Source organism: Falco biarmicus, chromosome 4, assembly GCF_023638135.1.
Source record: "Falco biarmicus isolate bFalBia1 chromosome 4, bFalBia1.pri, whole genome shotgun sequence".
NCBI classification, from domain to species: domain Eukaryota; kingdom Metazoa; phylum Chordata; class Aves; order Falconiformes; family Falconidae; genus Falco; species Falco biarmicus.
The window spans coordinates 33032438-33044944 of NC_079291.1; the positions used below are offsets into that span (position 1 = coordinate 33032438).

Here is a 12507-nt window from a genome sequence, read left to right on the forward strand (position 1 = left end):
TATTTTGGTAAGTATGCATTTACCAAAATAAATACCTCATTTAAATGAGCATATTCTACTCATTTTCAAAAGGAATCAAAATTCTTTTTTAAAAAAGCAAATACCACACACAGAGAATGAGACCTGTAATCTTGAGATAAAGAGACTGCCTGTTTGTAAACAAAAACCATCTGAATTCTGTAGGGCTTCTTTTCAATACTCTTCTATTGATTCAAAATGTATTACATAGAACAAATTTGTATAAACAGAAGTAATATATCTCCACAATTACTATTCTTAACGAAAATCCAAGGTTCTGGTTGGAGATTTTTGATAGCAAGTTTTAATGCAGCCTCCTAAATGTACCCTCCAAAGTTCAATATAAAGATACACATCTTCTACAAGCAGCTGCTTCTCAATTTAATTTGCACAGTTTTCTTCATGCTCCACTGGTGTATTAAATGTTGCTGCACTCTGTAGGAGTTTATCTATGATAAACCCAACAGCTGGCTGCTTGCTTCATACTGACCTTCTCAAAATGTGCTAGTACATGTCACCCAAGTATTAGAGTATTACAGATTTAAACTGCCATTTCAGTGTGATTGGCACACAAGTGCCTCATTTCTTTAACCACCTATACATGAACTCAGACCTGAATCTTTATTAAAAAAAATACACAAGTCAGTCAAGTTCACAGCTGAAGCAATTTCAGCTGCTTTTAATACCAGTTCTAAATATTTTCCTGCTCATTTGTTTAGCTGCACATGTTTTAGAAGCTTGTAATTAAGACAAATTGGATAATCAAAGAAGAATAATCTTCCTTGTTACTCTACCATCCATTTAGCTTGGAGCAATGATGACAGATGTTGATTAAAGAAGAAAAATTCCATACCGAAACAGGGACAGAATTCACATTCTTGGATAATAGTATTTTGAGAAATAAAATTTCATAAATTCACATTTATGCTTGTGAGTCTGAGAGGTTAATGTACAGAGGCTTGTGGTGAGAAATTAAGCACCTCATTATGCTAATGATTCACCTTTCACATAGGAACAGAGAAATTATTCCAACTCGATTATGAAGAGAAACTGAATAGGTTTGGTTTGTGTAATTTCCAGTACTGATGCACATGAAGAATTTATTTTTAAAGGTGGTAAAGGGATGGAGAACAATGGTGAGTTCAAGGATTCTGTTATTCAGTAGTGGCTCTCTGTTAGTATTTCAAGAGAAGAACTGAACTGGGTTGCAGTTTACCGAGTACAATGAAAACATAATGGACGTTGCCTGCCCCAAGACCCTACTCTTAGCCTATATTGCCCCATTACCCTGGGGAATTCAAATTTGTAAATACATGGTAGAAAGAACGAGAGCACAGGAATTTTCACATCATAGTTAGTATTTGTTTTTCCTATTACATAACCTCTATTTATTTGGCAGAATACACTTATTTACAATAGTCATCACATTATCTAGCAAGTAAAAATAAAATAATAATCATAACAATTTATTGTGTTAAAGCCTACAATCACCAAAGCAAGCATGTGCTCCTGCACAGAGAATCAGTGTCACAGAGAAAACACCTCTACATTACCCAAAAAGCATACCACCACTTTACAAGAAGAAATTTAAGCAATTTTTAAAATGTTGACTGTAGTTTCTATTATGGTTATACAGGAAATGACATATGCAACACTTAAACTTACTTACAGAACACAGGAATAAAAAGATTGAAATAAAATTTGCCAGGTGATACTGATTCTCACATTTCCTGTTAGACAATTGACTTTAGTCTTTAAAAACATTTTTTCCATATAGCAGCATTATTATTAAAATAGAAAACAGAACTGAAAAGTACAATTTAACTGTTTAACAGCTTTATAAGGGAGACGCACAGATACTATTGAACCTAAGACAGACCAGGAACTGAGAATCTGAATCCTGGAAGTATTTAAAAAGAGTAACTGCTCCTACGGGTTCAACATCACTCACTACAAATCCTGACTCACTTGTGTTACTTGTTTATTTTAAAAACAGCACAGTATTTTCCTCTACTTTCATTGTTTCCCCTCTAAAAGATGCATGTGGAAGACATGAAGGGACAAAAAGATCTGTTTTTGCAGGCTCTATGTGTATCTTTAAAATGCATCTCAGCTACAAACTGAGAAGTTCAGCTCAGTGTACATTCAGTGGAGAAAGGTAGATGCCTCCAAAGGTTACTGCTGGCACCTGCATTCAATGATCAAAGTTCAGTGTTATGAATACCCTCATTATCTCTTTATTCCCAACACAAACTCAAAATGTTTTTGCTATCAGGAAAAAATACAAACTAAGGGAGAAATGCAACGCAAGGGGATGTACAATTTAATTCACACAACCTGAATCAACTTACGACATTTTAATACCATATTTAATTTTCTGAAGACAGACAACTCAGTATATCAAAAAAAGCTTTCCTAAACATCATCTTCAGCTCAGCCGAGCTTTTAATGATGGCAGGACCAGATCGTTACAGGATTAGCAACAGTAAAGTCTGTAAGACTGAAAAAGTAAAAATAATAAAATAAAAATACGGCAAACACAAAGGAACTAGGGGAAAAAAGCAAGGGGAAAACGACAAATATGGATATGCTTACGCACAGATTCCAAGACAGCCGTATACTGAAGTGATAACATATACAAGAGCTTACTAACACAGATGGTAAGAATAAACTTTTACTTCATTTTAACTCAGTTCCTAGCTTTTGTGCAAATCTAATTAGGGAACCCTTCACAATGAGTAGGAAAAACCATGAAGACCACTACAAACCAGTGGGTGAAGAAAGAGTGAGGACATGGTTGTATTTTGTGATTTGTTAGTACAGAAGACATTGTTTTAAAATATATAGCTAAGTGTAAATAGTAATGTGTTTATGAAGTCATATTAAAAAACACAAAAGGTTTTACAGTAACACATGTTGACATTTCTAAATTTTAAAGTACTTAAAGTATATGTACCAATACTGAATATTTAACTGGATTCTTTCCAACTCATCCATCATCATCAGTGAGATACATCTGCAGACTTTTATATTTCTTTATCTCTAACAGATATGTTCAAACAGGATTAAGAAAGCTCCTCTTTCCTCTGAGCAGCATTACCAACTAATTACTGCCTTCCCTTGTTAGCAAGATCAATGGAAAGCTTATGACAGGCCCAGCATCTGAAAGCTTTGTATATTACCACACACCTGCAATTTCTATGGCTGTAAAATGTATGGAAAAAGAATATAACTGTCGTGGTCTAAAACCACCCAAAAAAGCCAACCACCCACCAAAAACCAGTAACACTGACCGTAAATCAGACATCACTGGTAATTACTGTTAATATCTCCCTCTTAATTTATGTTCCAAATGTGACAGGAGTAGAAGACATCAATGAAAATTAACCTCCTTAGTCTCAAATTAGACTTGAACTCCATCCTAAAAAGCTCATCTCTAGCTGAAAATTATCAAAAGTCACTCAAAATCAAGACTATGATTTTCATAATACAAAATAATCATAATATACTAGGTCTGTCTGAATACCTTTAGCACAACTTCAATATAGTTTTGTTACTTTTTTCCATTACCTGACATTACCAACACCCAGTCCTTTGCTCTTCTAGAAGCAGCACGAAATGCTCCCCCTCGCATCATACTTGAAAGTCAACAGACTTGAGCAGAGCCCATATAAGGCTGCAGTGGTGTTACCTTGCATGAAGCAGAATACTACTGAAAGAATAAAATCTACTTTTTCTTCCTTGAAATGGAGCAGATGCTTTGATTTTCCCAATGGCTACATACTTCCAGTCCAATATGATTAGTCTGGAAAGTGTTTTCCCCTTTTGCCATTCTTTTTAGTGGCATTATTAACTAAAGAAGAGCACTTCAGTGTTTTGCTACTCTTCAGGATTAACCATGAAAGAAGCACAATACTAGCAAGCCATAAATTGCAGCTTTCTGGCAGCTGATTAAATTGAACTAGGAGAACACATGCTCAGATTCTACAGTGACTGACAGCAGATACTGAACACTACAAGCTCAGCCACCATCAGAGAACCAGTGACCAGCCACACCAGCTGTGCTTGCTAGAACTTACATCTACTGTTCAGCAGTGAGACTCAAGGGACTCAAACCCTGCTTTTCTCAGTGCAACCTCCAAGTCTGAGCAAACCCAAAACAAGTACACAGTTTTTTCTCCAAGTCTCTGATCCCCGGTCCCTGCTGTCAGTAGTTCAAGCCATTGGTTAAGTGAGGGAAGCCTTTCACGTCATTATCCTTGCAGATATCTGAACACTGAGTAGGAGTTTACATGATCTTAATTTCTTCTACACAGGAAACCCTTTTTGTTTAAATGTAGACTGCATTCCTTATGCAAACAAAAAAACCTGTTTCTTTAAAGGACTCCCATCACCTTCACTAGTATGTTTTCTTTCTTTAAAAAGATGCATCACACAAGTGGTTCAAGGGAACAAATAAAGGTCTTCTATATAGCTACTAAAACATCTATATATATATAAAAATACATGGTGACTTTATACTGAAGAACAGGATTTATCATGAAGATTTATCCATGAAGTAAATGGTGATCTTTGTTTCACCTAGGTACATCTTTTGTTCACAGGTCCATAAATCTTCATGCTCTAATTCACCTTAAGACAACATCTTCCTAATATTATAGTGGGCATGAAGAATATTTGGAGCACACAAAAAAATCAGGTGATTGACTATCCAAAGAGCACCCAAATCAAACGTGAGGTGACAGAGAGAGGACATCAAGAAGAAAGCTTAATTTGTGACATTAGCTCCTACAGAAACAAACCCACATCTTTTAAATGCAAGATGTCATCAAGTTCAAAACACCACTTCTTCAGTCTTACCTGCCTGCATCAGTCTCCTTGAAGATCCCATCCTGGTTAGGACACAATTCACAACTGGGTGTGACACCACACTTGCATGCATCACAAAACCAAGGTTCTGTGGAATTTTCTGAAGCTGAGCTCATGATAGAGTCACTCTCTCCATCAACACCATAGCAACCTATGCACACAAAAGATGGAAGACCAATATAAGAAAAGATAATTGTAGATGTAGACAAGTGGTCAGTTACAATTTCAGCAGGAAACATACATGCATACACATTCAGAGGAATGATTCTGAGAACACTTGCAATGTATTGGCAAAGATTATCTTTAGTGCAAATTTACATTAGAGACTGTAATTCTGAGAAGTGATCTACTTTATGTGATTCTCTTAAGATCACAACTGAAAAACAAGAAAAAGGCTGTTTTACTTTATTTTAGTAACACTTGGTATTCTTCCAGACTATCCATTAAGAAGGAAAGTAAAAAACCAAGACTAAAAGCAAACAACAAAGACGTGAGGAAAAAAATCAAAGGATTTTTTCAAATGTATTTCAAGTTAAATGCAACAAGCTGTGGAATTTGTGAGCATCTCAGGCTTCTCTTGGATACTCCTATCTTTCTCCTTCTCCCTACTCTGAAAATGAACGTTACTGGGGGGCAGGGGGTTAGTTTTTGCAGGTTTTTTAGAGATTTATTATAATAGTCAACAAATGTGCATTCTAGTTTTCCAATTTGCAATAAGCATCCAAATCTACTAAAAGAGAATATACACATGAAATAAAAAAGACTATTTGCATAATTTAGGGGTTGTAGGACTGAGCTTAAAGGACCTTCTGTAACTTCAAAACTGAAGTATAGTTTGCAGAGCACAGATTAACTGTTTTGAGACACCACACTGGTGATTGATGAAGTATATTATTTTTTTTAATCATTCTCATTTTTACAGTTTTAAATTATGACTAGACTCACTCATTCAGTTTCTCGATTCTTCTTTGCTGTATCCACTACATTCTTCATGATTGTTAAGGTGTCTATGCATGCTTAACCACCACAAATTTAGGAAAACAGTATTTCTGAAGTGATTTAGAAGCTTGCTATTTAAATTTTGCACAAGAATAAGAGCAGCATTATTAGCACTGCAAATGACAAAAAGGAAAATCTCAAAGCTCATCACCATAAAACTATTTCTGTGTATGCCACATTTTGAAACTTCATCTGTATCTCTTCTTTAATACGAGAAAAACATAATTTCATTGTCAACACTTAAAACACAGTAGAGGTTTTATTAACAGTTTAAATTCAGCTATTTGTCAAATACAGTGATCAAGTCAACATTTGTGCTTGCGGAACAGTTAAATTATCGAATTCTGCAATTAAATAGCAACATGATTTGTTACTTTGGTTCATTACCCACTGACTGTAATAAAATATCAACAGTGCTCTAACTCCCCTTGTGACAGAAACAGAGGTCTGCATAACAGACTAACTACATTCAGGAAATAAGCAATCACACTTTAGGAACCATTTAAGAACTATAGTCTTCCATTACAGAATGAGGCTCATCAATAAGAATTAAAATAAGAAGGCAGACTGTTTCTTTTCATTATAAAAGTATTCCAGAATCAAACAAAAAGTAATGTGCAGAAATGCGTTCACAGAAACGTTTCATTGGGTATATAAAAGATCATATATCTCACACATAAGATAACTCCATTTTCTTTATAATGTGGTATCAGCTTTAACTAGTATTCCAGAAAGGAGTTTTTTAAGTTCTAGTAACAGAATCTTGAATACATGATAGTAAAGCTACTTTTAAGCAATTACATTAATGTACAAACACACAGTCCATTGGTATCATGAAGCTGATGAATAATTATAATTTTTAGAAATCCTTCAGACTTCTTAACATATCAATATATTCCTAAATGTACTTATCAAAAATTACCTAACACTATGGAAGCAGTAATATTGTCATCAATTCATATGGCAAAATAAAATTAGTTTCTTTCAAACACTGATGCTTCTTCACTAATTGAAGGTAATTAGCTTTGCTTTACTAACCTAAGTGTCATCAGTCTGCAAAAATTAGAATGGTGACTTCCCCAAACTGTCTTACCTTTACTCTAAAATAGCTGCCTTATTATACTTATCAGCCATTTATACCTGATTATTATTTTTTTATCTTTATTCCTAGAAAATGATACATGTGCTGTAATTATTTCCATTCTTATCATATGTGTTTACATTAAACATTGTTTCTATAACAATACAAATCTAGGTCCTTTCTGAAGGTAGATTAAAAAAAAATAGTCTGGATTTTTAACCCAAGTTTTTTGTCCCAATTTGTGCGTAAGTCTTAGAGTTTAAAGAGTTTAAGATTTCTAACAGACAAGAAGGCATTTACTCTTTTTCCTTAACGGCCATTTAGCAAAAGCTAAACACCATACTGTTACACCCAGTGAAAGGGGTGGTCATTAGCTGGAGAAAGCAGGCTACACTACCATTAAGCATTGCTGATAACTGTATCAAAACAGTCTTGTCCACAACACAGCTGAAGAAAAGGAAATCCAGCCCATAAGACTGTTGTCGATTTGATGTACACTGCCAAATGAAACTACAGAATGAAAGCTGCAAGACAAAGCCTTGTTTGCTATAAAGCCATCCATGTAAGCAACAAAAAGGCTGTTGGTAGCGTTTTCTACACACATACATCAGATCGTTACCTTTAACCCCATGGGGGAAAAAAATTCATTGCAAGGTTTCAGCGAAGGTACTTTGTAATTGTTCTTGACTGAGGAGTGGCATGGGCAATTTTCAGTATGCTCCATAGTAAGCCTGAACTCTACGTAACATGTCTGGAAAGTTTACTTTCCAGGAGGAGTTAGGACTAATATATATAAATAGTGAAACAAAACTCAGCTTTAAGAATAATACTTTTAAATAGGTAATAAGGTAATGCACCATAAATCATTACCCAACAGCTTAAGTTTAAATATGATCTAATAATACTTAACAAAATTAAGAACTGAGTCCCAAAATTAATTAGGAATTGCTTGCTAAGCTGTATTTTTTGTTAAGGATACGCAAGTATTTTAACCCAGATTTTTTCTTATGTATGCTATAAAGTCATTGTCTGCTTCTGGGTTGTTAAGTGATAACAGAAATCAAAGGAGAGATCAAATTTTGTCAATAGAATATTCATATGGATAATACAAATCTGTTCAACAGCTGTATTCATCAAATGTCTGTAAAGCTACAAATTGTAAGAAATATGACAAACGTGGCATGTGGTTTTGACACCACAAACCAATATCCATATGAAGAGATTTAAATTCCTTTTGGGGAAAAAAAAAAAAAAAGCAGTGAAAGTACCTTGGCAGGCCAAAAATATATATGAAGCAAAATAATACCAGTAGTTCCATTTTTAAATAATAAACTTACATGATTCAAAAACAGTGAAATAACTCAGAACAAAATATAATCAATGACAAAATGTATTTGTCCCAAAATATATTTGTCCCAATTTAAAGAACGACAGATAACACAATGATGATGTCATCTGACATTAAGATGCCAGATACGTCAGGAGCAGATACAATGTTTGTTTTTCAAATGTACAAGGAACCAAAATCCACTCTTTAACACTTCAATTGAGATATGAAGGCAAAAGCAGTTTCAGAAAAAAATCCTACTGTAGAAATATCAGGTTTGCTATAACTTTAAATTTCAGTCCAAGTAAGTGTATTTGAAACGATGAAAAGCTAAGATAATTATAGCATTCATCTGGGATGTGAAAGAATCTGAAATCTCTGCCCAGTCCAAACCAGAACAAGGATATTAATCTGCTCTCCCATAACCAATGCTCCGATCACGTGGTAGTTATTCCAGAATAAATACCTCAGTCTCTTCTGTGAGTTGCTCCACTTCATATACATAAAAATTACAGTATTTATTGTACTAGATGTTTACTAATTCTGCAGCCTAACTGCAGCAGGTCAAAATTGCTCCAACCCAGTAAGAAACAAAAAAACTTCTATACCTTACAGTTTTTCAAGAAATAGTTATCTACTTTCCGGTTATTAACTAGAAACCATAATGAAAACCCTGTCAAAGCTGAGGAATGCTGCTCATCTAGTAAACATCTGTAGTGTCAAAATTAAACTCATAAATTTTCAAAATTCCTCAATATACTGATTTTATTTCTTCTTTTGTTATCACAAGTTGTAATACTAACTGCCAACAGAAAAATTCATTTGGTCAGATTAACATCACATTTTTAAACAACAGAATGTTATACACACCTTGTCAAAATGTAGAATTGTGGATAAACACAATTAATTAACACTAATGAAAAAGATGAACTTGCAGTTCTAGACCACATTTTCAGCAGCTTCCACTTTCCAATTTCAAGTAACTTCATAATAGTCATGGCTAAGGGATTCGTATATCCCTTAATAATTTGAAACCGGGGGGGGGGGGGGGGGGGGGGGGGCGGCGGGGGAAGTGTTTTCTACTGCATGGCTATAATTGATTTTTTTTTTAATTGAATCAAACCTGAAGCACAAAATGCACTTTATAAAAAATCTAAATGCACCTTTGTCTAAATCTGTCTAAAAAGTTACAATGTAGAGATCAAGAGTTCAGAATTTTTAAAAACACGTTCTAAAAATCTTCATATTTTTACCATGGTAATATTATTTTATCTGTAACAGGCAATTACCTTTTTATATATATCATTTTAGGATCCTTAAAACTGCCAAGCACAACTAAAATTCAACTTATTGCTGTCTGCCTTCTTTTCCTATGCAGAAAGAATTATTTTGGTCCCATTACAAAAATTTTTAAAATTTTTACTTTTTTTACTTTTTTAAATGACTCTTTAAAATGCAGAGACATGGAGAGACGAAGCTGCTGCTTGATAAATCATTCCATCCTAGTATTAAATAGTTAAGCTAATGACCAAGAAAAAGTCCAACCTAATTTCCTTGTATGAATTGTTGGGAACTGCTGGTGTTGGAACAGAAAGAAATTTAAGGCCACGCTGCAAGCAAATCTCCCAAGCAACATCAGGAGGTAATCTTCAGGTTCTCTCTAAAAGCACTGCAGTTGTGTAAAGGCTGTGACTACTTAAGGACTGAAAGGGCAACAGAGGAAAGGATATACATATTGTAAACTATGTATTTGGTTTCAGTTATTATCACTGCACCTGTGACCTGTTCGGCATTTAGTCAACCACACACCCCTTTGACTGGAAAATATGTTGAAGAAAATAAAACTACTTTTAAACACTTTGCTTAAAATGATGCTGCCTTTCTTCAATGTTCACAAAAATTCTGAATTTTGGATCTTTAGAATACCTAAGAGTCCCTTTTCAACTAAAGTTCATTAAATACTCATATTTGTATATTCTTAAGATAACTGTATCACAATTCCATGTCTGCCACCTCCTTGAATACCTCTTACACTAAACAATAAAACTGGTTTAGTATAGTATTAACCTATGAAAGTCAAGAAGTTAAAACTCTCACAGCATTTACTGTTCCACTAACAGCATATATATGTATTACAATTACAGCCAAGTTGTCTATTGAATGTATATCATTTCATACAGAGGGGAAAAAAAAAATTATTCCCTGATTTTAAAGTCCTTGTACCCTGTCAATAGCTTTTATTTAATGTGATTGACATTAAAATGAAATTGCAAACACTTTAAAATGCTACCATTAAAGCAATTGTTCTGAAATTTATATCACTGAGGCAAACGGGAAGAGAGACCTAATTCTTGCCTTGGTTGCATCTTTTCCTCCATTTCTCTGGCAGGGCAAATTTTTGCTAGTCAAACAGGAGATCTGCATTTGCTAACTACATCTACATATACTCTGAAGCATGATTTTATTATAAAAATCATGAAAACATGATCTGCAAGGTAAACCATACATTTGAAAAATCAAATGCTGTGAGATCATAGTATTCAAAATACATTACATTCAATCCTCAATTGGACCACCAGTTTAAAGACATTGATCAGTTCACGCATCATAAATTCAGAACAGTATTTTTATTTAGTAAATGAAGAGCACTAAAGTACATGATTTTGCAAAATGAATTTTTGTACCAGACAGGAGTGTACCAGTGTAAGCAGTTAAAATGCAAAAATGTTTTACTACACTGTAAAGCATATGGTGACTACACTATTGCTTTTAGCAAGAGAAATTTTATTCCCTGCCACACACATCACAGTAAAGTAAGAAACAAATAGAGGAGATGGAAAGAAACAGCTGGAAAAATGTAGAACTTCACTCATTTAATTCACAACAACTAACCCAAGGGCAATAGCTGGCAAGTGTACTACCTACAGTTACGGCACATGCTATGATATGCACTAGACGTTTTCTTCAGTCATGCTGCAATCAACATGTCAAAAAAACTGACATCACAGTTGGGGGTGTCCTGCTATTAGAAGAAAGATCTTACCAAAAAAGCATTTATCCAAAATGACAGATTACTGCTGCAAGAAGATTTTTATAAAAAGAAATGAGGATTATTCTGCACAGAAGTGAACACTCCAAAAAGCAACTGTACTTCTACAAATTCAGTAAGAAACCCTAGCAATGCAAACGTTTTTCCTTTAATAATAATAAAAAAAAGTTGATACATGAAATAAGAACGAAATTTTAATTGATGGACTTAATGAATTACAGGCCATTTAGACATAAAAGGTGAATGTAAAGTGTAAGAGTGGGTCTTAAGTTAGCATTATGTGTATGCTACTTAGGCAGGTTTAGAGGCAGTTACAGATTTCTGTCATTTTTGAACCAGTTATTTGCTCCACAAAGTTTACAGAGTTTTGGACATGTCTCTGCAGAGCAAAGATAGCTTTTGGACAAGTGATGCTAGCCATGCAGGTGATACGGACATTATGCAGCAAATAGTTGCACTGGAAAGGAAACTGAATTTCTAGCAATCTCAAAACTTGTCAGTAAGACAAATATAAATGTTTATTAAGGGGCCATGATTCTAGGTCTGAATCAGAACCCTTGTCTAACTCCTGGCTTGTTGCTGTATTTCACATGAGCACTGGCAGAGTTGCTCCCAGATGAGTTATCACCCCTCTTTACCCACGGAAGACCTCATGTAATAGTTGATTAATGCAAGCAAGCAAACCAAAAGGAATATAAATCATGACTGAAGAGGCACCCACTGCACCAGGTACTAAAAAGGAAAAGGTGCTAGTTACCAAGTACCCAGGTACACGAGTAATGGAGCAGTATGCACAGTGGCAAGCTACCTTGTGCTAGAAAAGCCAAAACATTCTGAAACAGGAAAGAATGGAGTTCTAGACCATGCCTAACTTGAAACACAAGGCAGCACTAGCTTACACTCTGAAAGAGGGTAACAGATTCTTGCCAACAACTATGCCAGCATGCAGCCACTCGGGGATGGCAACTGGAAGGCTCACCTTCACATGAAGGGGCCGCACTACTATGTGGCACCTGCCCTTTGACCAGTAGGTACAAGTAGATCAAAAGCCCCCACTCAAGGAAGGAAGGGAGCCCTGTTGTCCAGAAGAAATAGGCTCGACTCAAGGGCAGCATTTTCATGGCTAGTGAGTAACTTCACATTAAATACAGAGACAGCCACCAT

At 34.9% G+C, this 12507-nt stretch overlaps 1 protein-coding gene across 1 annotated transcript in view; it reads right to left on the minus strand.

Annotated features, from left to right (window-relative positions):
* PHF14 (PHD finger protein 14) overlaps positions 1–12507 on the minus strand; it is a 173974-nt gene that overhangs the window by 137482 nt on the left and 23985 nt on the right. Inside the window, exon 5 of the mRNA XM_056334178.1 lies at positions 4879–5038. Within this exon, the coding sequence (XP_056190153.1) occupies positions 4879–5038 (160 nt within the window). The remainder of the gene's footprint in view (positions 1–4878; positions 5039–12507) is intronic.